Source organism: Ambystoma mexicanum, chromosome 1p (genome assembly GCF_040938575.1).
Source record: "Ambystoma mexicanum isolate Mex_15411 chromosome 1p, UKY_AmexF1_1, whole genome shotgun sequence".
In the NCBI taxonomy this organism is placed as follows: Eukaryota; Metazoa; Chordata; class Amphibia; order Caudata; family Ambystomatidae; genus Ambystoma; species Ambystoma mexicanum.
Genome location: NC_090921.1, coordinates 830,105,825 through 830,133,391, shown reverse-complemented (window position 1 = coordinate 830,133,391; position 27,567 = coordinate 830,105,825). Strand labels below are relative to the sequence as shown.

Below are 27,567 nucleotides of genomic sequence, written 5' to 3'. Positions count from 1 at the left end.
CATATAATATCATATCAATTTCGAATTTTGACAAAAACATCACCCTGTGATAAATGACCCTATGGGAATTAAATTATGTTTTTAGTTAATTGTGCTAAGGTTATACACACTTTCACCCCCCCCCCCTCACTAATGGAGAGCACCCACCAATGCAGAGGTAAGAGTTAAACAGACAGATTCCAATATGATTCACTTTAACTGGATGCAGTATTCTTCTACAAAGGATTCATTGAGTTACATTTTTAGTTCAATATGGACAGAGTCTACCCAGCCTTGTCCACCCTCCCCCACTAAGGGAAAGGTATTAAGGCAGGTAGATCCCCACACAATTGATAGCTTGGGGATCTATCTACTTACATGGAAGATCTCTGTTCTTAGCTCAGGGGGCCTGCCAGACATAAAATATGGTAAAATAATGCTGTTTTGTCCCAAGGTTCTCTCGTCTCGAGACACCAACTCTTTTGAATATCTTGAATAAAGGTAACTTGATCTTCATTCTGACCCATCTTTGTAGTCATGATTGCACCCATATCTGATGTATCGGGATATTGTACTCTGCATGCTCGCCATACATCTGCTCTGCAATTATTAAATGAGGCTTCACTGTGTGTCATGTTTTGTGCAGTTACCCCTGCATATCCTGCTCACTTCCAAATGTTGTCAGCCCTCTACCCTAGGATGGCTGCTAGCAGACTGTTACGCTCACCTGGTCTCTGCAGGGACGTTGGGGCACGGTTGCAGCCCTCCCTGGCTCTGACTTCACAGGATCAGACTTCTTCCCCTGCTCTCGTGTTGAAAACTACTCAAATGGTTGGCTCTGCTCCTGTAACGATACGAGAGGTCGTGAGGATGCTAAGATATGGCTGTAGTGTTCGAACCCTTCTTCCCAGAATGTGATGAGCATGCGTTTGCCCATGAGGTCTCACCTGTGATGATGTGAGGATGAACTCTCCGTCCTGCTTCTCAAGTGAAGGGGCGCTTAAATGAGCCTAGTTCCTTCACCGGCCCACGTGTGTGGTAGCCCAGACCGGCTGTGACTAATCCACTTCTTAGGCAAGTGTTCTTTGTAGTGATTATTGTCCATACTTGTTAGTAATGTCTTTTCACATGATTAATGTTCATATTCTTTGTAATGTCTCTCTTTCTCCCCAATAGATGATGATGGCCCAGTGGAGCCGCAATGCTGGTGAAGAGCCTGAAATGTCCCCAAATAGATGGTAAGTTGGAGCCTCAAGGTAAGCACGAAGGATATGTAGCGAGCGACTTTAGCGAATGGTCTTTATGTGGTTTCTAACCTTAATTGTCCCTTTTCTCCTGCAGGTATACCCTGGCGACGCTTGACGAGGAGCAGCGGTCCGAAGATCTGTCGCCGGGTGATGGATGCCTATAACCACGAGGATGCTGGCCGTGTAGAACTCCAGTGTCAGTGTCCGAACTGCGGATTAGGTAAGGAATGCTGCTGGCGGTAGAATTACTGGAGCCAGGTAAGTGCACTATAGGCGATGGTAGATGGTGTTGCTGAAAGGAGGTAAGAGGCACTTCAGGCATATGTAGGATGCGCTCCAGGTGAAGAGTTTGCTAGAAACAGGTAAGATGCGCCTCAGCTGTGGTTTTGCTGGTCTAGCTGGAAAACAGGTAAGATGCGCCTCAGCAATGGTTTTGCTGGTCTTGCAGGAAAACAGGTAAGGTGCGCTTCAGCTGTGGTTTTGCTGGTCTTGCTGGAAAGCAGTTAAGGTGCTTCTTCAGGCGGCGCCGAGCGTTACGCTGCATGAGCAGATTAAGGCGAAGTGCTGGCATGTGGGATTAAATAGCCTAGTCCCAGCCACGCCTCCTTGCTCTGGTAGATGGCTCCACCCTGCCACTCCCAGAAGATGATGCACGTGTAGCCCCATGCATTCCTCTGGCCACTCCCGGCCTGGGTGCACATGGGGGCTCATTAAGAGATGAAAAAGCATGTGCACTAGGAAATAAGTGTCCAGAGCACACTTTTTCATGAGCCTGGTGCCAAAGGCGGAGCAAACAAACACCAAGGCACACCTATATTGAAGGTTCTTTATGGTAAGTACCCTAAGAGGTAATGTTAAAGCTATTTAGAGATGTTGTATGGGATTTTTAAGGTGCGGGGGGCAAAGGCTCAACCTTGGCAACTAGGTTGGATATATAAGAACAAAACAGTGGACAAACTGGAGGAGGAATATACTATCATGAAATCGAGATTCATAGACAGATGTTTCCCTGGAGACCTGATTGACAAAGCCATACTTAGAACAGAACTACAGAGCCGTTAGGACCTTCTGGACCCAAGAGCAAAAACGATGAAAACTAACTTAATATACTCATTGAAATACTCTAGTCAAAGTTTTCAAATTAAGAGGATTATACACAAAAACTGGGAGATCATTAAAACAGACCCACAACTGAACCACCTTTTTCCAGAACCACCAATGCTGGCGTACAAGAGGGGCAGAAACTTTCGCGATAAACTGATCAAGGCAGAAAAACGCAAACCTTCCAATCAAACTGTTCTGTGCAAAACTAAAAATGGGACTTTTCCATGCCTTAATTGCCAACACTGTTCAAATGTGATTAAAGGCGATCACATCCGACATGGTAACACTGGCAAAAAGATACCTCTGAAACAATATGCTACATGTGATTCTAAAAATGTTGTATATGCGTTACGCTGTCCATGTGGCAAATACTATGTTGGTAAATCCACCAGGAAAGCAAAAGAAAGATGCACAGAACATAAGTCCAATATCCACACAAAAAATATCAAATCACCAGTATACAGACACTTCAGAGATTACCAGCACACAGTAGCACAAATGCGATTTGTAATATTGGAAGTTATACATCCACTCCCTAGAGGCGGTAACTTAGAGAAATTACTATCCCAGAGAGAACTTTTTTGGATTAACTGCCTTGACTCCCTCTCTCCCCTGGGGATGAACGAAGACTACTATCTGGGCCCGTTTTTATAATGTACCCCTTGATTTATTTTCCTTGATTAAGATGTGATGATGTCTTATTATTTGTTTTATTCTATTTATGTTGGATCATGCCGCTATAAAAGACTGTACATCCCAAGGTGGGCAGGATATTTAAAGTACTATGTAGATCTCGACATTTAGGACTTACATTCCCATTAGTATCTTATGACATTATTTCACTTCTTTGTTTTAACCACTCTTTCTATTTACCTTGCCTTTTTTTGGCTCGGCTTACTATCTATATCTATTTTCGTTTTTGTTTACATCCATTGTTATCTATTTTTTTCATAGTTATTAGTCCACAGCCTTACATTCACTCTTTATACTCTAGAGGACGTTTTCCTTCTTTGTTTACTAATTGACTGACGCCATCACGCTTCCACGCAGGTGGCATTATAACGATGACGGTGCTACCTTTACTATACACCCTTTCACGCATACACGATGATTCGACAAGTCTGACGCCACTTCATCGCATCTTGTTTATCCTACTCTAACGCTTACGCGCATGCTCACGTATGGCGTCAGCTCTATGACGCAGTGATTTTCTATCTTCGGACGCATGCGCATGCAATCGCTTGCTGCTGCGCATGCACCCCATTACGCCTTTGGGTATAAATGAAGGGTTTACATGGGAACAACACATCTTCCAATTGCGAGATCTGCGCTTCCATGACTCCTACATTACCTGGACTAAGGCGAACATTGTAAGTATTTGAGGATCCTTGTTTTGACTATTGGCCAACTTAATGAGTAATAGTGATAGAACTCATACTCTTTTTCTATCTTTTTCTATCTTTACTTGCAGCTTTGTTCTGTTAGGAACCCTTCTTTGTACTACGGATTACCAGTGGAACACCATTTTGAATGTAATTGCAGACTAACTTTCTTGCATTCTACTTTTATACCTAGATTGAGCACTTTATTCTGATTATATTTATTTTTTGTTACCGATTAGGTATTTTTCCACCATCGGACGTTATATCCTAAGGAATCATTTACTTGATGAATATTGGCACCTTGAGTCCTTTATCTCAATCTAGACACCCACCCGTTGGGGTAAGTGATGTTCCCCCGTGTTTTCTATACTGACTGTGCAGACCGAGACCATTTGACAGTATTCTCCCTAGACTCTTTTGGTTGGATTGAGTGTTATGATTTCTTTTAATGATTACAACCTCCTGTTGTTAGCACTGTGCTAAATTTACTTATTATTCTGTTGTAATGAAGACCATTAGGCGTATCTAAAAAAATGAGTAATTAGCATATTTATCCTGAGGATGCACTACAGAAGGGGAGACCTCCTCTGATTAGAAGAGGAGCTTAGTTCATCTCCTCTAAAAATGTGTTCATTTGTAATGAAATACCTGTTTGATTATTGAAATGAAGTTAGAAATGATATACTAACATATGTTCTTTTCTGTCTTTACTCTTTAGAAATTAGAAGAATTGTTACATTGCCCCTGAAGAAGAGTTTGTGACTCGAAACGCGTTGGGCTTTTCATTTGTATAATAAAATACTATGTTTTGCTGAAAAATTGAAAAAATAGTTTTTCTTATAACAACCTCGCATATCAAATTGGTGCTTATGTTTGAAACTATACCAAATGTTTTATATGAATTATTGACTACCCATTTGAATGTTTGGTCTGATGTTCAGACAGTAGATAGTGTGCAGGGGACGGGAGTTCCTAACTGACTTGTTAGGAACAACCACTGTTTTGTCCTGGTGCCAAAGGCACCAGAACTGGGTCCAACTGGGCCTTTTAGGGGATGTCTGTTGTGGTTCTTGCTCTGTGGCCATGACACAGACCTCTTATGTCACCTATAGCTAACTTAATTCCTAATGTAATTCTTTCAACCCATGAATCCATTTTCTCATGCCTGAAGTCAAACTAGGTAATTTACATTTCAAATTATCCTTGTCCATTTGTGGCCACTGAATATATTGTGGTCATCCTCCCCCTTTCTCTAATATTGGGAATTGTGAAAACCCTGATCCATAATCATAACCACCTACGCTTCGTGTCTTCGAGGTGGGGCTAGTCTCGCCATTTGTCTCTGTCCTGGTAGTGACCTTAATCTGTTTACATAAGGCAGGGAAACATCCCCTGCACTGTGCGACTGTACTTGTGCCGCTCAGTATATGGTGTCGGTTCTGGTGTTTTTTCTTTAGGGTCCTCTAAGTCTGATCATTTTACCCCTTTCTCTACACTTAACTCATTCCAAAAACCGCCTGCACCCTCTCTTCCTGCTTTCTCGATTTCTTTCCTTTCCTCATCTGACATCACTATGCACCAGTTTGTGTGACTTTCATCTCTGTCCACATCAGGATCTAGTCTGCTTAGATACAGCCCTCTATGCTCATCTGTTAATGTGTTACCTGACCCTCCTCCTGTTTCCCTAGATAAAGACCCTTCAACATACTCTTGGGTTTTATTCCCATCTTTATCTCTCATTTGCCTATATACATCCCCAATCCTCTTCCCTATGTTTTCTGCTTCATGCTCGTCAGCCCATGTCTGTATTCTCAGTATCCCTTGCAGCTCACTGTGGGGCTGTAGTGTCAGGAGTCTGGCCGGGGAGCACAGGGCAAAGGCTATATCACAGTATGCACTGTAGATTAGGAGAGATTTTGGAGGCAATGCTAGCATATAACAGAAACAGGGTACATACCGAGCTGATCTGAGTTGAAACAGGGATTCCCATGAACTGCAGGGGCAGAAGCTGGCTGTAAACAAAGAGACAGAGAGAAAGCAAACACAAGCAAATACACTGGCCAGCACGTATTGAGCAGAATAAAGGGTGTTACAGAATATGATAAAGTCTCTCCAGGGTTTAAGGAAAGCCCTTGGAATTGGTACCAGCAAATTAATCTTAAAACGGTCATACAGCAGCATCATGAGTTAGGCATGCCAAAGAAACTGCTGTACTCAGTGCAATGGTAAAACTGGAGACCATATACTGAGGCAAGTAAGACTGCAAGGGGAAGGCAACAGAAGTCTTTCTCTTATCTGATCTGAACAGAGACCAACCCAGGGGTCACACTATAAACAGATTCAAAGCAGAGGCACAACAGTGGACCAAGATGTAATATAGGTATAGGTAGCAAGCAGCATTGAAAGAAATAACCAGGTACAGGACAGGATAGAGAAATAAAGTACAAAGCAGAGACTGGAATATCAGAATATACAAGGCAAATGACTAAGGCAAGATAGGTTGCTGCCAAAACAGCAAATACAAGGGGTTCAGGAAACTCAGAGTACTTAAGAACAGGCACTGGAACTATGGACTGAAGTCACGTAATTTTGCAGGCAAGGAACAAACTGGAAAACTTCAAAAGGCTGGGATTGCAGAGAGAGAGAAAAACAAGGCAGAATTAGGACAAGTCTATGAAGCAGAAATTCTTACAGAAATCAGAGTGTTTACAGAAAGTCAGAAACGCATAAAAGTTATCAGTAAAGAACTGGATATCACCATCAGAATAACAGGACATGGTTGTCAAAAGCTGGTAATCAAGGAAAGGTTCAATAACAGGCAGACTGCAAAAGCAGACTGGACTCGAAAAGGTGCTGCAAGCAGCAACCGCAACAGAATTCAAAAGTCAAAATGAGGATTTTCTGGAAAGGTCCAAATCTGGTCACCGGAGTACAAGCACAAACTCCCAGTGGACCAGTTGACTAACAACTGCTTCTGTTCAAAGTGAATTTTTATAGGCCCTCCGAGCCAACAGGCCAACAGGGTGGAGCTTTTTGCAGTCTTAGGCATCTGTGTTCAATTAAACCCAGCCCTGGATTCAGTAGTCTGGAGCAGTGATTTCTAATTAAGGTCTCTCCAGCTTTCTGCAACTTAGCCTGCAGTGGTTTGGAACAGGTGAATGAAACCAGAGCCTCTCCAGCTCTTAGTAGGTTGCTGCAAACAAATGTATTTAGAATGCCTCCTCCAGCCTTCAGCATACATGTACCAGAATGCATTTGCTGGTTTAACCCAAAACCCTGAATAGAACATGAAATTAGATTGGTCCAAAACTGCAGCGGTAAAACATGTAAATGAACGTTGAGGCAGTTTGCAGGTTTTAACTTTGCAAGTATACCATAAACAGAGTCTCTGAATATGCACATGTAGCGGTGCTGGGTGGCAGTTGAGTAGGATTGTGACATGTAGTGATCCTTTCTCTTTCTCAAATCATTCTCGTACTTCAATCGGCACCATACTTCTATGAAATAGGTAATCTATATCATCATCCTTTAGTCCCCCAGTTCTGTTCATCTCATCTTCCCTTCTTTTACTCTCTCTTCTTCCTCTTGCCTTTTTTAACCTGCTTACTTGCAATCTCTGTATTTCTATCTCTTCTCAACTCTTCTCTTCTAGTGTCTCCTTTTCTTTCCTTACTTTTGTACCGTCTTCGTTCTTCCTTTCACTTCTTCTCTTTTTCCTTCTCTTCTTTGCATGCTCTCTCGTGTTCTCTTTATTTCTTATCCTGCTCTTCCCTTTTTTAAACCCCATCAATGCCCTTATCATCTAGCTGTAGTAATATCTGCCCTCCCATCCATTAATTCTGTACTATCGTCACTCCCTTGGTCTTGTCCTTTGCTTCTCTTTGTCTCTTTGCTTCTTCTTCTATCTCCATCTGTCTGTCCTGTCTGTTCTTTCTCTAAGCATGTGGTTTACTTTCGCTGCGTTTTAGCATATACTTGCGTTCTCTACTTTTGCTCTCGCACATTATCCTCACAGTTATACACAGATGGCTCATATATCAGATTACGATACCGCACCACAGCTTTCAATTCCTTTTACAGGATAAAATCCTTGTTCCTCAGTATCTGCAATCTTGTTTTCAGAAGGGGAAGGAGGAGTTTTGTCAGGAGTGCAAAGAGGACCGAAGGCGTTTATCCTCCCCTTTATGCTGATTAAGCATCCACTCCTTCTTAGGCAGAACTTCTTTCTCGCTCTGATACATTTTCCACAAGTCTAAAATGGCCTCTCTTTTCTGTAATTTCTTCCCCTTATATGTAGCATGTAAATATGTTGTCATGTGTTGCAATGCTATTTTTGACTATGTATCCTCCTGATGCCACGGCATAAGTGTTTTATTAGTCGTGCCGTTAACCCACTCTGCATTATAAAGTCTTATCTTGAGTGTGTATCTCAGCAGTGTCCTGCATAGGTGTAAAAGAGGAGTGACCCCATGATGAAAAGTCTATCTCGACTGTCAATACTTACCGGATCTTTTATTCTCCTATTTATTTGAACAAGTATACTACACTGATTACTTTTAGCAGGTACCATCAATCACCGCTTATTACCTAAAAACAATTTTTAACCACTTTAAAAATCAATGCAATTATGTTGTGTTTGTTCCTTAGTTTACACTTTCTGGCAATTTTAATCATTTTGTCTTTTCATTGTTGATTTTTTAAGAGACTCTTATTTATTTATTATTCTCCTTTGATTTTTACCCTCCTGATTGACATCAATCTCTTGATTTTTTTAATATTGTTTTTTATCTACTAATCTAGACACAATAAAAGTTTTATACCGACATATTAAAAACCCCATACACATGTGCACTTTTACATTTTCTGCCTAGGCCTCCGTTTACTATCTTTAGTAAATGTATGATATGATTGGTTAATTATAAGGCGCTTAATACCCAGAGATTTCTAAGTGCGGACCTGGGAATTGAACCTCTGTTGCTCCATGTCGTCTTGCTTCCAAGGCGAGCACGTTGCCCCTGAGATATCCTCCCAAGACAATGTATCTCATCTCACTTTTTACTCCATCTTTGAGTTTGATACGCACTCTTCTTCTCGGCCTTGCCTCAGGAATCCTTAAATAATACCCCTATTTGCCATTTTAGTGAGTACCCTTCTGCCCCTCTTGGAACCGGGAATCGATGTATATATTTCTCTTCTTGCTTTTTCCTCAAAAATCCTGTTACTTTTATACATATATTTGTAATACAGTCCCTCCGCCTATTTTTGCCACCTATGTTCTACTTACACCCGTGGCTCCGTTCGAGTCCCTCTGCATCAACTCTTCCCCAATCGACCAGTTTGCCTTTAGTCCAAGGGGGTACCTGCGGGGACTGGACAGGAATTTCATCAAAGGGGCACCTGTTGACCGATTTTTCTCACACGTGTGTATTTGTGTGTCGATCACCACAGGAAGCTCCAAAGTATTCTGGCTAATGGCGGAATCAATCAAGAGTATGAGAATCTAGATCTGGGCTTAGGTTGATTATACCAGAACCATCCGCAATGCTATCAAAATGTTCTCTAGCACCTTGAAGCATCTCATGTTCTAGATGGAATTACCAATAATGATCTCAGACCCAAATAACGGGACAGACTCAAAGAATATTAGCATAAATAAAGTAGGGCAATCTGGCGAATAACATGGAGTAATCCACACACTCAGAACCAATTGTGATTGTACAAAGGTTTTATACCTCCATGTGCATCATTTATGGTGTCATTCTACGTGGGTAACTAAAAACGTATTGAGGGGAGGGATTGGTTAGGGGAACATGTGTACCTATAGTGTGCAATGGTGATTATGACTTCATTGGCTGCCCCTTATCTGGTGGGCACGCCCCGAACGACCTCTAAATACGTATAATACTGATTATAGCTGATAAAATGACAGTGTGTTGGGCTCTGCTACATAGACCCTCTGATTGGCTTGCATGCTTTCCCAACCTTAGACTTTCAGCTTGTTAGCAGCACATAAGCAACAAAACTCAGGTGCTGCAAGCAACATCAGACTACTCCCCACTTTCCCAATTAGTCCATCATCTCTCATCAGTCAGGCCCCAAGCCATGGGTTCTCCTTTGTAGTTGACCTCGAAGCCGGCTCTCTTTTCGGGGACATTCATGGGAGTGTAGGCATATTATTAACTTCATTTTGGGCTTAATGAATAGCCTTTGTTTTAAGCTTCTGAAGCACGTGTAAGGAGACCACAAATGTATCAATTCCAACCTTCTATTTACTGTTAGTTGATTAACTTGTGCTCAGTGTCATTACACGTCTTGGCCTCTGGAGACTTGTTCACGCCATCTTGCATGAGTTTTCTGCATGTTTGATTGTCTAATACTTGGCTCTTGCAGATGTTTTCTCCTTTGATTAATCTAAAAGAAATATGTCTTACTTACATAGCTTATCCTTTTGACTCCCATTGTGTTTTGTAATTATTCCTTGAAAAAGCATTCTTTATTCCTAGCCAATAGGCTCCTCTTGTTCCTCACACAAAGCTGTTTTTTCAGTATCTCCTGACTCTGCGTCCCTGGTCTGTCTCTGCGGTAGCTTGAATGGATTTAATACGAGTCTGATGTACATGTTTCCACCATGGCAGCTCCAGTCATGTTAAGCTTTCCTCTGCAGCAAGCTTCTATATGTCTCATCTACCTTGCATTTTTGCGTATATACATTTATTAATCAGCAGGTCACTTTATCGTCTTTAACAAAGAAAATAAAGTTCCCATTATCAATGGGAACTCCCGTCCCCTGCACACCTATATGTATTGGAACAGATATCCAATCAAAATTAATTACAATATTGTCGTAAATATATCGATTTTTTGAGAGCCACAATTTATATTATTGTCTTATTTATGTTATATATTGTTCCAGATAAAACCAGTCAAAAAATATTAGTACATGATTTATTTTCACAATTCAATCTCATAAAGTGTAGCAAATCAAAAACAAGAAACAATGACAAATAGATTTGTTTCAGAGCTCTACGCGTTTCCAAAGTGAGCCTCTCTTCTTTAGGAGCAAAAATGTGTCACTATATTCACAAAAGACTTCAAAAAGGTTTTCATCATAATACAAAATTCTTTCTTCAATATTCCTCAATTTCGTTGTGCATTAATGGAAAATTCATCTATTGGTGCGATAATTTGGATCAATGTTCAATTTCTCGAATGGTGCTGAACACCTGTGGAAAGTGGCCACCTGAAAGATTCCGGCAAATGGAGCTTTTAACATGAGCACTGCAAAGCACACATTTAAAACAAAGAAAAACACCTCTGGGTTAATATCATCCGATTATCACTAGAGGGCCAGCCAGCAGGGAGCTGAAACACTAAATGCCCACTGAAAAGCTATGAATCCTTCTTTGGCAGCAAGGGGCTGATGAGGAGGAACCAGTGTTAAAAGGAAATGAGGTGATAATCAGTGTGCATTTTTTGTTTCAGCTCCCTGCTGCCAGGCAGTCCCATGATAATCAGCGGCTATTAACCACCAGTGTGTTTCTTAGTCTCTGTTATAATGTATGCACCACACGGGTGCCTCAGACTGCTGTCTGCTCCAAAGGGGGACCCCCAACCATCATGTTGAAATGGTCCCCCGCACATCTTCAGACAGGCATGGCAGCAAGACTTCTTCTGCAAACACAATAAAAAAACAATGAAATGGCCGTGTCTCGCAGAACTCCAAGAGATGACTTCTTCAACGCCTGCCGACCACTGCAGGCTGAAAGCCGTGTCAGGAACACGAGTGCATGGACAATAGGCAGCGGCACAATGGAGCCGGCGCACACACCGCGCGCAGCAGTGTCCACAACGTGCTTCCCAGACGCATCACACGTAAACGTGTGTGCGCTGGGAGCGCCCCCCGCCGAGCTCAGGATACAACCATCTTGCCAGCAGATGGCGCCCTCTTCCTTCCATTGCTCAGGAATCATACGAACATGGTTGGTGGGACTTGCGATTTAAGGCGACATGCGTACCAAGTTTACATGATGACCCCCAACAAAGGGACTCTCATTTTATCAGCCCCAGGGTGCAGAGATGCGGCGAGCTTAAAAACTGCGACTTGCAGATCTCAACACAAGGCAGTTCACCCACTGAGCTACCTCTCCATCTTTAGCAGCTAACAGAGAACAAAGGCTTGCCCGTTTCCTTGTTCGCGGCGTTGGTAGCACGGTTTGTGCCCTCTTGCTTTGGAAGAAGACTTCCAAAGGGCCGGGACTAGAGGCTAGAGGTTGTTTTCGTGTTGGCGTTTTGTGTTTCTGGATTTGTGGGGGGCACTCAGAGAAAGCAACGCAATAACTGAGTGCGCTTCTGATCCCCTCGCGGCAGCACATGGCCGGGCGTTCCCTGAGGCATGCGAGCTGAGAACAGAACCCTCGAGGCGCGTCCTCTGCACTCCACTGCCTCTCTGTGATGACACAGCTGCACACCACTGGACACTGCCCCTGGAGTGACTATACTGTGTCCGTTAATAAGACCGTTTCTCAGCGAGTTCCTATATCAAGTGCCTGTGTCAATTATGAATTCCCAATGTTCATTAGAATCACACCCCTCGGTTCTATCTACTGCTATTTGACCTGCATTTCTACTCTCTCCCTCCACTCTTGCAAGTTGCTGTGCACTATATGAGCTAGCTGTACCCAGCCTAGCATACGCAGAGGTGGAATTGGGATGGATTTTCTCGGATTTGGAATCTGTCAAAATGTGCTTCTGGATTCCAGAATCCGAGGAAAAACCCATTCCCAAGTCACAGTAATACACTGAACCCACCGTTATCAGCTGTTTCTACTGCTCGAAGACTTCGCTGCCCAGCTCAGAAGAACTCTGCTCCAGCCAGCCTTTCATTTTACATTTAGGCATGACTAGCATTAGATTGAAAGAGACATAGCAGCATGTGGGTAATTGTGAGTGGCTATGGTCTGTGGCATGTCCCCTAAATTCTGGGAATGCTGGGGAATTAGAAAGGGGGGGGGGTGCATAAATCCATATGCTGCGGGAAAGAATGACTACAAGCAAGAGATAGTATCATGCATTTTATTTCACTGTGTTTATTTCAGTCTTGATAGTACAGATGTCAAGCTGATTTTTTTAAGCTCACATTACTTTGTCTGCTGGTAAATATAAAGCCCTATTCAGGAGGGAGACAATACAGCTACAATTATGCTCCCTTTGCCGAACCTGTTAATATGCTTTATATGTTGTAAGGGTCGTTTTGATGGGATTTGTGAACATTTCCAGTAATCTCGATAAACCAGAGTGTAATTGTAGCCCTGTGGTTTATTTTCATTTGTTCCATACCTATCACTTGCCTACTATGTCTCCAGCCCTATCCCTACCCCATTGCTCTGATCGCTCCTCTAACCCTACCCCAGGTGGAATTACCTAATTTGTTGCTGTATTCAGCACTGATCATTTGCTGATGTAGCTCTTTCTCTCGCCCTCTCTCTCTCTTTCTCTCTCCCTCTCGCTCTCTGTGTCTTGGTGCCTCTACACACTCCTCTATCTGTGTATGTCTTTCTCCCTCTCTGTTAGTGTATGTCTCTGTGTCTGCCTCTCCCTCTCTGTGGCTGAGAAACATGTTGTCATGTGGTAGTTTGCTAGAGCCACCCCAGCTGTAGCTGAAAGCAGCGCGATCTGAGAAAAAACACAGATATGTTGAAGGTGGAGGGGCTGGCGGAGGAGAGTCTGTTTTTATGGTTAAGAAAAGAATGAGAGCCGCAGAGACAGCGGCATCCGCTAAGGTGTGCATCAGTCTGGCATTTAGAGACATACATTATCATCACGTGTTTCCTGCAGGAATGTCAGCATTCCACTGTGGGTGCATTGTCCATATGGGGCAGGGCAGGGACGTCATTTGGGGGTCGCCAGGGGTCGCAACTGCGACCTCTGTGGTGTCCCTTGCGACCTCTGTGGTGTCCCTTGCGACCTCTACTAAAAAAAAAAAATTTTTTTTTTTTTTTTTTTTTTTTTTTTTAAAGTTATGCAAGCTCCTGGGCTGTGGCTCTTTACTTCTGGGGTGGCTGGCTTTCTTGTTCAGGCCCCTTAAAAAAAAAGACTTGAGGCACTTGTTCTTATTTTTCTTCTAACACTTTCAGCACTGACCCTAAATAAGAAAGAATAGGAATACCAAATAATGTGTCTTTCTGGAATTCTATACAGTAATTGCTGGCCTCATTAAATGTTTATTTCAGGCACACTTCAGGGGGTGAGTCACTGATTTAGTCTGTTCTTAAACGCCTCACTAAGCCTAAGCCGTTCATCCTTCTGAGGTCGATAAATGAGTACCAACACAGGTTGGGTGATATTGGGTGTATATTTTTTCTATATAAAGCGCTTAATGATGTGTTATTATATAGCACTTACGCTTATCATTTGGTCATGGACGTCTGCTTGCATACACAGTCATTTGGTAATACGGGCCAATAAACACTGAACTTAATGATACATATGGCGATCCATTCTTGTCTGAATGTACATCATATAGTGATATCATAACTATATTTTTCATAGTGTACAATGCTATGTGATGCCATTTCCTGTTTCGTCAACGGGTGAAATGTCGTGTTCCATCGCTACCCGCTATATCACTTTGGGGCGGGGTCTAATGACATCACTTCCTGTGATGTCATCAGAGGGTCAAGGGTCGGGTGATGTCACTTCCGCTACCCCTGGCATTTTGGTGAAATGACGTCCCTGGGGCAGGGGAGGAGAGGCTGACAAGGATAGGCTGTGCATGGGGTTCGGGGGTACCAACAGACCGTAAAAACGACAAGGTGGGGCACATGCACTCAAATTAACAACTATATGTTCTAGTGCATGACGAATTCTCCCAGCACAAACTAGGGTAGTAATCCTCAGCGCAACATGGAACAATCATTTCTACAGCTTACAGTTGTACTCGATGACCAGGTTAATCATGTCACATCTCATATGTCTTCTTTGCCATATTACACCACACATCATTTGACTACACACCATGTTTCAGGTCCTAGAATCCTTTTTCAAATGCTAGAAAATCTAATGAAAAACATGGTCCCTTGTGCAGTTCCTAGTTTTTAAAAACAGCCCTTTAACAAGCATATCTACGTTATTTTATAGCAAGCCAAAAGATTCAGAATTCAACTGGCTAACATAAGCTTGTTGCTACCCCTTTTCTGTGTGTGGGGCCACGCCTGCAGGGGTGGACTGGCCTATAGGGAACTCTGGAGATTTCCGGGTAGGTCTGTGCCCCCTGGGCATCCATTGTGTGATAACCTGTTTTATTTCCACATTTTCTCATAGGAAAAGGGTTGGGTTTGCTGAAAATGTGTAATATGCGGCCACTTTGATAATTATTTCCAGTGCCTCTTTTGATTTCCAGTCCACCTCTGCACGCCTGGCTGGTTTATATGTGTAAGAAAAGAACAAGGAGGGTGGTGACCCTGTCTCTTACTGCCACAATCAATTAGTCGAGGAGCCTACTGTCGGAAGACAAGACCACTAAAGCAGTAAGTCAAACGGCTGTGGGTATATTAATAACACTCAGCCTATCTGAAAGTGAAAACACAGTTACAAAAATATTTAGAGAAACAACCGCTAGGTAATAACAAAAATAGTTTTCTTTTTAATCATACTAAAAACTATGTAAGAATTCTTTGTTAAAAAAGAAGAAGCAATCTTCACAACAAGTGTAGGAATAAACACAACAAAAATTTAACAAAACCAGAAAAATTCAGTATAGCACACATAAAAGGTATGGTGGGGTTGGTACGTGAGTCTAGCGTTGTGTAGACACTGTGCCCCTGATTCATGGATTATTTGCCCTAAAAAAACAGGATTTGTGTGCCATTCTGGCTGCAAATGCCCTGTTTAACTAATGGGGATTTGCAGGCAGAATGGCGCACAAATCCTGTTTTTTTTGGCGCAAATAATCCAGGAATCAGACCCTGAATGTACAACATGAAGCACAGAGAGGTAGAGCACTACTTGATTGAACCGGCTCTATCCAAATAAAACCTATTAGATCTCTTAGGTGTGTTTTTGTGAAAGTCGACATATGTTTCGGCTAGTAGCACCAAAAGGAATCAGGCAATACACAAAACAATTGTCTGTTGATGCAAATGTAGCCGTCTTCAGGACAGGAGGAAAAAAGCAATATGAAACTTGATAGTGTTGAATACTTCTTAATGGCCGTACTTTTGTAAAAGTGGAACCCACTACAAAATAAACAAACTTAAGCACATAAATGTATACAGGTTTCACATAGTGGTTGTGGAGAAATACATATAAAGGCAATAAAAATGCTATAAAATCAACAAGTCTTCCTTGATAGTGCACTTCATTACTATCATTACTGGTTGTGGCCAAGAGACACGCATGAGGTGCCTAATTTTTCATGCATTATTAAGATAGGCATATTTATTTTAACCATCTATGCAGCCAGTGTAAAGAACTCGAGAGAACAGCATCTGTCTAAACTAGCTTGCATTTTTATCTCTATCGCTGTGGAACTTTTTACCAGCAAGAGACAGAGGATCCCGTTACAAAATTGTTCAATGTAGCCTCACCTATGTATTAAATGATAATAAAATCCAATAAATGCTTTACGAGATACAGCAAAAGCCAAATGTTCTTTTAACCCAATAGTCAGAAAAATGATCTATGGATAGGAGGAATTGATTGTTAGTGCAAATCGCACAAGAATTGCATATATATTTTTACAGTTGTTTGTTTGTGTTTAATGCTAACAAGGATACGTCCATATACTAGGGCGTCAAAGATGGCATGATACACACACCCTCCTGTTTTTGTTGCTGTAAGAGCTTGTCATGGGGAACCGCGGTTAGTCATTTTCAATGCTACACAGTCCAAAATGTGTGGTGGCTTAATGTTATTCTGTCTCCAGAGTGTGCTGTTAAACACAAAATCCAAGTCCAGCAGAATAAAATGACCGCCCCAAAACTCCAGGAAAGCTAAAGGCTTAACTATTCTCTGATAATGTAAGTCATACAAAAAGGTGAGGTTTTTACCTATATATTAGTGGGGAGCGGAATGCACTTGGTCCTGGTTTAATACGCCATGTTGACGCAGAAAGAAAGATTCCTAAAAAGACAAAGTCCGAAGAAAAGGCCAGTTAGGGGCTTGCTTACTGTGTCCTATCCGATGTATGGGGAGGCCGTGTGAGCTGTTTACCTTGATACTGTCTGCAGGGCTGATCAAAGCAGCCGGTCTCGTGGGAAATCCTGTAGCCGTGATTCGAATGCAGGGGGCGTGGCAACCAGCGTAATCCGGACCATGTGAAGCGACGTATCGGACGTGCGCGCTACCGTGGTCAACTGTAACTTGATGTTACGTGGTTTTTATACGTGGGCAACGGAAGTGACATTTAGGCGTAACACACTAGACCGCTCCTTTTCCGGATGTTGCCAGGTGAAATGGAATGGCCTGGTAGAGCCTTGTAAAGTGGAAAATGGCAGTTATGAACATCGCTATTAGCAACGGTGTATCTTATCTGTATATATAGTGGCCTCACACAAGGGAATTTACCTATATGGTATAAAATAACCTTTTCCTAAAGAGGAGCAAGGGTTCTACTTTTAATGTGAGGGCGTTAGGTGGGGATCTAGTCACTGAGAATGTGATTGAGGAAAATGTTGCTCTATGTGCGGGGGATACTCTATCATCAGGAGAGTCCCCTAAAAGAACAGGGACCACTCCCCGCTTGACAGTACCCAAATTAAAAATCAATTTTTGCTCTAGTTTTGTGAGGAGCAAGTCTCTATTGCCACCTCGAGTCAGTGCCGGCATGGTTTGAATGAAGAACCGCAATAAATCATTGGGAGAGTGTTTCAGCTGGGTGAAGTGAGCCACCATGGGTTTATTTTAAATCTTGTTTTTAATACACGAGCGATCCTTGCATATTCTTTGTTTCACTGGACGCTTTGTCCCACCGATGTAAAGTAAGTTGCAAGGGCATTTTATGCCATGAATGGCCCACAAAGTATTACAGTTAGAAAAACCCGACAGGGTCCATTTCATTTCATATAGTTCAAGGGTTTTTACATTTTTCGTTAAGGAGCAGACAGACAGAACATGAGCCACATTTATAGTGGCCAACCACTGGTGGTAATGACCATAGTGTTGTCTGAGGGTCAACTGGTTTCCGTGTATTGGGGTAAGTGTGTACCAGTTTGTCTCTGAGGTTTCTAAATGGCCATTTGGAGATTTTTTGATGATTAGGTCTAGGAAGGGCACTGAGTTTTGGTTATCTGCCACCGTGAATTGAATGTGTGGATTTTGTCTATTTAGCCATTGAGTGAACAGACTGAGGTCATCATTGGATCCTCTCCAGACCATGAAGACGTCATCAATATACCTGTACCAATAGATGATGTTGTGTTTGTATGGGTTTTCGGGATGGTAAATCAAGTGTTCTTCTAGGTTGGCCATGAATAGATTGGGCCAGTCCGGGGCGAAAGTTGCCCCCATACTTGTGCCATGCTTTTGGTTGTAGAAGGAGCCGTTATAGAGGACATTGTTTTTCCATTAATGCAATTCTGCCACACTCTTATATGTGTCCATTGCTGCCAATAATAACAGTAGCTTTGGCTCTTCAGGAGGACACCTGACCCACTGGACATAAAGAAAAAACCCCAATGTTGAAATAAACATGTAAAACAGTTGTCACATAGTAGTGATTTTACAGCGCTGATCATCAACGAAACATATTCTTATTGATATCAAATGCTTTTCATAAGCACGACCGCGAGGACATCTGTTCATTAAGTCCCTGAGGTGCTTCTGTTTGAAGAAGATAAATCCAAAATGAGCAATTTAATGAGCCTGCTAAGCTAGAGGGTCTGTTTTCTTGCATTCTTCTTTGTATTTCCTTTGCTGCTTGATGCATTTTGCTCTCCTTTGCAGTCCTTACACATGCCTTTGTTGAGCTGCTAAAAAGCCAACTGTGTCTTCTGTCATCATGTTTGATTGTTGAGTGCTTTAAATTGTGTTATTTGTAAAAAAAAAATACAATAAAAAGGAGCTAAGAGAAGAAAGGTCTAGTTATTTAGTGGCATGGTAGTCAGACTCCTAGACACACAGGGACTCCTTGCCCAGCGCGGCGGCGTAAGGAATCTTGTGAGTGGGATTTTAATTATTTTCATGAATCACTACGTATGTTGTGCATGGAAAACCAGGAGGACACAGGATTCCATGCAGAATTGCACTCATCCATGAAAACGCTAGTAAATGCCACCTGTGCCCATGCATGCCAGGGGCAGTCCCATGATTCCCTATGGATTCTGCCAGATTCTTGCAGGTGCAAAAGCATTCAGAACTCCATGCCCAACCAGGCCCCTCTGCCCACATATAAACCTGATGCTGTTGTATTTTCTCTACCTAGTGCACCTAGTGCTTATTCTCTGCTACAAGCAGAAAATACACAAACATTGCACAGGACCAAGGGAGCGTCCTGCCAAGTATAACGGTGACGGTGTGGTAAAGAAAATGACGATTCGTTATCCTCTGTTCTGGGGGGCATTAATGCCAATGTTTACTGCACTGCCTAATGCCGATGGTGACCTTGAAGTGGGGGAATCACCCCCAGCAGTGACTGGTCGTGGTCATTCTGGCAACATCCCTGTGGTGACCTGAGGGCTCAAAAAATGGGATTTACACCCCCACAATGCCCCTCAGAATCTGGCAATACATTTGTCAAACTGAGTGGCAGGAACAGTAATCGAGTCTGGCGGTAATTGCCGGCACACACTGCAGAATTACCTCCAAACGCGTAATCAGGTGCCACATCCCTGTCAGTAAAATATGATGCACGCGCCCATGAGAATGAACGCCGCAGGCTCTTTGCAGCTGCGATGCTCTCCTCAAGTACCACATGTGTATTATTTTTCTTCACATTGCAACAATCACATCATCTCCGCAGCAGGAACACGTTTTCAAGAAAGGAAAAAAACGAGACCCCGGGAGGCTTCTGCCGCGCACCCCTACTGGCTGGGGGATCTGTCACTCAGCGCGGACAGCCCGCCCCCTCTCTATATAAGGAGCGCGGCTCGCGTGCAGCGTTAGATCTCGCAAGCAGCAGAATCTCCAGCACAGGAATCGCGCTGCTCAAAGCCACTGCCCCGCGCATCGCCTGTCTCCCTCGCTCTCTACAGCTGTTATCTTTCTCTGCACGGATTGCAAATGGTTGTTAATATCCACTCTAGCCACAGCTTTCGCCTGACCAGCAAGATGTCCGACGGCAGCCACCACCACCCAAAGGTGGAAGCCAACATTTTGGTTCTGGGAGCAGAAAACGTTGGGAAATCTGGTGAGTGGCCGCTCTCGCTTCAGCTGGAAGTGCGTACATTGTCATTGCCCCGCTTTCTACTTTCACCTGTCGCTTTGTTTAAGACCTTATTTCCCAAAGATCAGTTCCCACTTTCTCTCCTGAAGTTTACACCCCTTCTGCGCTCTCGCTTTTCAAAGTCTGCAACCCGCCCACCCCCTCCTGCTCTGAGTCCATTTGCAGAGCCCTCAAGGTGACCCGCGTCAGGTGTGAACAGGTCACGCAGTCCTGTGTGATCTGTGCTTTCTGACACACGTCGACCATCAGCTCTTCATTATAAATGCAAGAGACAAAACCAGGGCTGGATGAGCGCCTCTCACCAGACTCGGGGTGCCTTGAGGTCTCTATGTGTGGTGTGATGACATTGTGTGCTTCGAGCAGTTCCCACTTGCCTGCTTCCTGCATGTGTGGCTGAGCCGCCAGCTGTGTTCTCCTGTGCTTCAGTGTTTGCCATATGTCCCACTCGCCTTGTGTACTCACGGCTCCTATTGTGTGTTTTCCTTTCAGCCCTGACCGTCCGCTTTCTCACCAGGAGGTTCATTGGAGAATATGGAGACATCGGTGAGTACTCACAGCTCTGCTCTCTGCCCCCTTTACACGTGTCCTGTTCCCACCTCTCTACTGTGTGTCTAAGAACCTCCCTAAACGCCGCTCTTTTTCTTCCCTTTCTGCAGAGTCCATCTACACGCACAACGTGGCCGTGGATGGGAAGGAGGTCTCTTTCAGCATCTGGGACTCCGTCTATCCACAGGTGAGCGCCTCCTCTGCTCTTAGTGAGGGTGTGGCTGAGGGTTGTGGCCCCGGCAGTGGGTAGCTGGGGGGCGGTGACCCTGTCCATGTCTGCCCGTCAGCCTCTGCACGCCCAGTGCTGGTCATTGGGTCGGCTCTCGCCAGATCCGAGATCCGGCACGAGATCTGAAGCCGGATCTCGGGATCCGGCCAGAGTCAGCCGCCCAAACACCAAACCCATGCTCTCCAGCTGGGTTTCGAGGAGAGAAAAAAAACAACAATCCCGCACTGGCATGGCGTAGGGGGGCGGAGCAGCTCATTGCCGACATTAGCGCTCTTCTGGCTTCGCCCCCCTACGTATCCACAACAGCAGGACACCGGAACACACCTTCCTAAGGAAGGCTGTCCGGCACTTTCTCTAGGAGTTCTTCATGCAGGCACCACAGCCGGGCCCGCGAAGGTGGGGGCTGTGCTCCTCCGAGCAGCACAGCCCCCAGCCTCGTGGGCCCGGCAGATCTACTCTGCCCCTGTGCGAGGACAGTGCACACAGAGTAGATTACTCTTTGTGCTCAGTGCTCGCACAGGGCATTGCTTTGAATGCAAAATTCAGGGTTCCTATGCTTTTATTTTAAATGAAACTGCTCCAGAACAGTTTCATTTTAAAATAGTGTAGGATGAAGTTCAAACTTGCACTTTTAGTGCACTGCACTGAACGTTTCCCTGAACAGCAGGCACTAGGGTGGCCAACTCTTTGATAGTCTTTTGCGGGACCCTTGCCCACAAGCCAGTGATGACATCACGTCATTCACATTTGACCCGCCCCTTTTTTAATGTAAATATTTTTAATGGCTCTTAATTCCTGGTTTAATTGAAATGCAAATGGTTGTCCTTGGGAGGTGATGGTCACGTTTTTAACTGCAAACATGACCATCAGGACCCCAGGAATAAAGCATTGGCATTTGAATGAAGCCAGGTGTCAGAGCTTTACAGCTTGACCTGGAGGCTCAAAAGGAGACAGGGCCGCGGAGCCGCCCAGAGAAACAAAGCAGCAGGTGGCAGCGCCGTGCTGTGTAAATGCCCACTTCAGTTTGCAGAGTGGCTGTGCTGGAGGCAGGTTGTCCCGATGAAACTGCATCCTGCACAGCCACTCTGCAAACTGCAGGACAGAGTCCCTAATTGTGGGACAATCCCACGAAATCCGGGACAGTTGGCCACCCTAGCAGGCACATGTGTTTTGGGGTTTGTATTGTGCGTGGGAGGGTGCGGGGGTGGCGGTGGCGTTTGTGGGGAGTGGTAATATCATCATATTTTATGGTGCACCAGCACCATGGAAGTGGTTTAAAGTGGAATTGATATATAGCTTGAAAAAGAAGTAGCATGAAAGAAATTGTGCTGTTTTAAACTATTATTTTGGACATTTCCTTTGATCGGAGGTCACCTGCCAGCTCCGCCCCTCTAAACCCTGCCTCCTCAGACATTGCCCACCCCCAAAACTCCGCCCCCATCCCGGGCCTTGTGGGATCCCCCACCAGATTTTTTCCATTTCCAGCACTGTGCACGCCACGTGTGACTGCATGTCACAGGCAGAGAGGCGGGTCCTGGCGCTCTTGCAATTCGCTCTGCAAGTGAATTGTGGAAGAAACGACCTCTCTAAACACTAACGAATGTCTATGGTGTGTTGCACACGTTTTGCTGGTGGCCATTTCTTATGGGGCAGCGTTTTGCTTTCCACCCTTAAAAGCCCCCTCTTTGTGCACATGCGTGTTGGAAATTGCTCTCAGAAACGTTTCTCACATCGTCTCTGATCCTCGGTTTTTTCCCCATTCCAAGAGTGAGGTGTCCAGCTAGTCCCTGTGCATTCTGCTGCTTGTAGCCTGACCTTTCCCCTTTCAATGTGATACTGGACCACAAGCACCAGAATGCAAAGGGGCTTATGTGGAGAGAGCCTGGACTGGCTGCCCTCTCCCACCTGACACCGCGAGAGCATCGGTGGCAGTGCCGGGATCTGAGCTTGAGTAGTGCTGCCCTGCATAGCATGGGGTGTCTAGCCGCTTTCTGAAGTTCTACCCGACTTCAGTGCCCTTTATCTTTCGTAGTTCTGATGTATATCCCCCAGGCAGTGGATCATGAGACTGCTTGTCCCTGAAGGCAGCAGGTTCCAATCCCAGGCTTGCAATGAACAAAGCACTGGTGCTTCAGACTAATTGGTTCAATTTCAGCTTTCATAAGGCATGACTGTTACGTACAATAAGCTGGGTGTCCTGGTGACATTTAGTCCCTTGTGTCGTTGTACAGAGTCTGGTTGATGCTACACGCCTGTGAATGCTGCTTCAATGAGCTACTATCTAACACGTGTTTTGATCCTTGATTTTCCAGAATCCATCTGCCCAAGGAGACGTGACCCAGGAGCAGCTACGCTGGGCAGACGGCTTCATCCTAGTCTATAGTATCTGTGACCGTGCCAGCTACAATGTTGCCCGACTGCAGCTGCAGCGCATCCGACAGCTGAAGAAGCGCAGCGGCATGCACAAGGTGGCTCCAGTGATTATTGTGGGCAACAAGCGGGACCTGCAGGAGCATCGCGAGGTGTCCAGCGAGGAGGGCCGCCTTCTTGCCCTCTCCAGCAACTCTGGCTTTTTCGAGATCTCAGTGGCTGAGACCTACCACGGCCCCCTCGTGGTGTTCCTTCAGCTACTGGCGGCGGTGCGCTACTCCAGGAACTCCAGCAAGAAGACCGTGGGCTTCAAGGGCATCGCCTGGAGCATGTCGGCCGTCTTCGGCAGGAGGAGGACAGGATGAGATTGACGGAAACCCATACTCCTAGAAAACACCTTGTTTTTTCATCTCTTGAAAAAATAAAACTGGTCGGCTTGTAGACTGTCGTGGGGTTCAGTCGACTGCAAAGTGTTGCCAGAGTCTGGGACACAGACTAGAGTGGAAGCCAGAGAGGCACTGGTCCTAAGCTTGAGGCCTGCTTGGGTTGGAGGGAGAGTTCATGACACGAGTAAAGTATACTGCAATGGGCTAAAAAGCCTGCATCATTGTACTGTTGAAACACATGTTGGCCACTGTTATTTTGGAGGGTTGTGAGTGGCACTTGCCTCCTGCAAGTAAGAAGAGTTATATGAAGCTTGTGCAACAAAGCAACATTGGTTGATCAGCAGCCAATGGGGGTTCAGGCTATATGGGCGCTGTAATGCCTGTGAATGGATAGTATCCGCTGTCGCCCCTGTTACCATGCCACCCATCAGTGGCGGGTCGCCTGGGCTATCTAGTACCGGCACGAGGCGTGGTACATTGCACCACACGTGATTTTGAGAATGTGGACAATCATTCGTGCAATTATCGAGTTCCCAGAATGTTCCCCTCAGGCCGGGCATCCTGCTGTCACGTGGTACGGGGCTGAGTGACCCTCTGACCGCGAGATGCTGATTAACCATCTGAATCGTTTTGCTAAACTCTGCTGCAGGTGTGGCGGCACCAAGGAAATTGATTTGACTGCAGCAGTGGGAAAGCAAGGACAGTCCTGCAAAGCGAGCTGTGAAGCAGGCAGGCTCGGTGCCTGCATTGGTCCTCAGTCTGCTTCTGTGACTCAGAGACGTTACACACACGTACACCTCTAGACACCACACACTAGATGCAATCATGAATACTATACTGTCAAAATAAGTAGAGCTGCACTTTCCCCCTGCACGCGCTGAAACACGTGTGTTCTGTCAGAGGCAGCGGCAGCCGCTCCACCTTCTCCTCGTGTAAGACACACTGCCGTCACACACGCACCCGACGTCAGTGGGCTGCCATCCAATCAGAACTCATGCTGCATCGCCCAGACAACCCTCAAGAAGTGAAGAAGGGTGAGATACTGCACCGTGAGAGCCTCATTAAATATCGCGAGAGGAGATCTTACCCCTGCAATATATTGTGTGTTCAGTCGTGTAAAATATTCCAACATGTAAATTTGATATTGCTAATTTATCGTCACTGTTTAGAATCACCCAGCCCAATATTTTTCTGTCTGTATATTCCTATGATTCGGATGGTTTTTGGAATAAAATTTTGGCATGGATACATTAGATTTTGTTTCTCTTTTGTCTGCTTTTTTTCCCCAATTTGTGGTTGTAAGACAAGACCTCCAGGCAGTCACGCTGATTAAGATGGGGCAGTTGAGTCTCTAGGACGGGCACTGCGCCCCCTACCATGCATTTTCAGAATTTCTGCCCTCTCTGCAGCAAGCAGCAGCAAGCACAGCACTGGGCACACACAGCGGGAATCTCAAAGAAGCAAGCGTGATAAGTCCCTTTCTAGTAGAGGCACAGAAGCTGAAACGTGTTGTGAGGAACCAGGAATGAGGCGCAGACACAGGATTCATGTTTGTTGGTTCAAACTTTTATTAAAATAATAAAATGGTTTGGGAAATGCATCCTGGAGGTTATTTCCTAACCTCAACCAAAAGCTAAGGGTCTGTCCTGTTTCACAATGTCCAAAGCAAAAACTTCCTGTGTCCGGAATCCTATCCTAGCCCTCTCATTCTAAAAGTAACTAAAAGGTGCAAAGGGCAATGTCTTTGGTTTGGAGAGTACATAAATGTTCAAGGAAAAGGTCTAAATCCAACAGAAGTTTCAAATGGATAGTGTTCAAAGAAGCGCCCCATCCCCAGGTTTCTCTCCACCAAAACAAAAGTTCAGAAAAATAACCAAGTTCTTTGTAGACCAAGAGGATAACCCCCTCCTCTTGGTGTTGCAATTCACTCCATGGGAAATGATTCCCTTGGCCAGGTCTTTTCCACATTTAATGTAATTAAAAATCCTAAGAGCCTGAATCTTCACTGGGATTCTATTTTCAAAATGTCACAAACACAATGGGTCCCAGACTCACACAACACCTCAGATACTCCCCTGCCAGTTTTGTTTGTACAGTTCCTTTACTGAATTTGGGTGCAGGTCCCAGACTCACAAATGATTGGTATACTCTCCTGACAGGACCTTTGTACAACACAACTCTTTATGGGTGCAGATCCCAGATCCGCTCTTCTCCTGGTATGCTCTCCTGTCAGGACTATATTATATGATTCTCTCTCATTCTGTACAAGGTGGTATGGGTCTTCTCCAAGTTCTACTTATAACTGGTGTATTTATTTCTCCCCAAATGCTTGGACTATGTAAACCAGCAACTGCTAGACTGCTCATTTCACTGCAGTCAATCAATCTTAATTCTGGTTGCCCTCCTCCTCGTGTGCTGTCAGCAGGCTTTGTGGGTTGTTGAAGGTGATTATCACAAAATGCCATCAAGGCATGAGGAATAGTGTAGGGGATATCCCTAACCGGTAAAGGGAAAGGGGGATGCCATGTCTCATCTGACAAAGTCCCATTCCCACCGTGATGGTCGCCTCCCCCATGTGATCCTCCCTCATATAGCCACTCCCAGGGTCAGGATCAGGTGGCAGTTGCCGTCCCCCGGCCACATGAGGAAAGGGTTCCTTTGGGAAAGGAGTGATGACATCATCAGATTCACCACAGTGTGCACATGGCAGTTAACGTGGGCTGCGTTTCTTACGTTACCACCACAGCTGACCCTGCTACAAGCCTTCCCGTTTCACTTGTGTTCTGACTTTTTGTTGCATTGGTTCCTGTGCTGTAGCCACAAGGGTGAAGTTCCAGAGGAGGGGTTGCACGCAGACACAGGCTTGATGTGACAGACCCAGTCCTTTCTATTTTAAATTGATTATTGTACACTTCCTCAACCTATTATTCTGAAAGTAAAAAAAATGTGATGTTACTGTGGCCTAAGCTTTCCTGCATTCAGCTAGAATAGATTTTTATAGTGCTCTATGGCTCATTCCCAGCTTCTACACTCTGTGACAAAAGGCCTTATTACCAAATTTAATGGAATTCATTTAGTGGCCCTTGGAAAGATGAAGGCCTGAGTCGGCCCCTGACGGGATTTGTGCTTGCTCATCGCTGGCTGGCACATGCCGGAGGTGAGTGTTCAACACTCTGAGCTATTTGCTGGGAGTGCTGCATGTCATTTGATCAACTGTGCAGTTGCAAATTAACAGGTCTCATGGGGTCTACACACCCCCATCTCCTGTCCCCACCAGTTCGTTTTCAAAACGGTCATCATTTTTTTAATGGCCTGATCAATGAAGTAATTCTCCTCCTTCTAAGCCGTGTGATCACAGGGAATGTAACACAGAGAATCGCACCATTGCCCAAGCTGTGGCTGTGACGCACATTTTTAATGAGATGGACTTACATTTTAGCAGAAATAAATCCAGAGCAAAGGCTGGGAATACGGACATAGCCTTCAACTGGTGTCGCGTTGAGTGAGGCGGCTGCCATGCCTGCTGGACCTCAGACACGCCTTTATAAATATAATCTCCAAGGCAGTTTCTTTGCTTCCAAGAGACATGCTGCAATCTCATTGTTATGCTGCCATGTCTCATGCGGAAAGAGACTGGCGTGTGTGTGTAGACAAACAGAGGAATGTGTTTTCATTTTTTGGGATGTAGGATTTTACCTCCACCATTACCAGGCCCCCTACTTTTGTTACTCTTGCTTGTTAACCCCTTTGTGCCCGCATGCATATAATGCATGCATTTAATGCATATAATGTCTAGAGACGCGATTGTGTGGAGGGGCACCACTGCCTCTGGGGGTTGCAGCTTCAGAGCCATGAGCAATGACAAGGCCTGCTCTCCCTGTACCTGCCAATACATTTCTTTGTGATAAGTCTTTGCTTCTTGTGCCGGGTGTTTCCACCGACGGCA

General features: G+C 44.7%; 1 protein-coding gene across 1 annotated transcript; it reads left to right on the top strand.

Moving 5' to 3' along the window:
* The first annotated feature begins 19,823 nt into the window (after window positions 1–19,823).
* On the top strand, window positions 19,824–24,874 carry LOC138581403 (ras-related and estrogen-regulated growth inhibitor-like protein). Its single transcript, XM_069652712.1, has 4 exons — window positions 19,824–20,054; window positions 20,580–20,633; window positions 20,747–20,823; window positions 23,178–24,874. The coding sequence occupies exons 1-4, from the start codon at window positions 19,928–19,930 to the stop codon at window positions 23,598–23,600; spliced, it is 681 nt and encodes a 226-aa protein (XP_069508813.1). The 5' UTR covers window positions 19,824–19,927; the 3' UTR covers window positions 23,601–24,874.
* The last annotated feature ends 2,693 nt before the right edge of the window (window positions 24,875–27,567 follow it).

Excerpts from the sequence above, each read along its gene's own strand:
- LOC138581403 (XM_069652712.1), top strand. The coding sequence starts at position 19,928 with ATGGTTGTTAATATCCACTCTAGCCACAGCTTTCGCCTGACCAGCAAG. Across the intron at positions 20,055-20,579 it reads AGAAAACGTTGGGAAATCTG|CCCTGACCGTCCGCTTTCTC; the intron begins GTGAGTGGCCGC and ends TTTTCCTTTCAG. Across the intron at positions 20,824-23,177 it reads GGGACTCCGTCTATCCACAG|AATCCATCTGCCCAAGGAGA; the intron begins GTGAGCGCCTCC and ends TTGATTTTCCAG.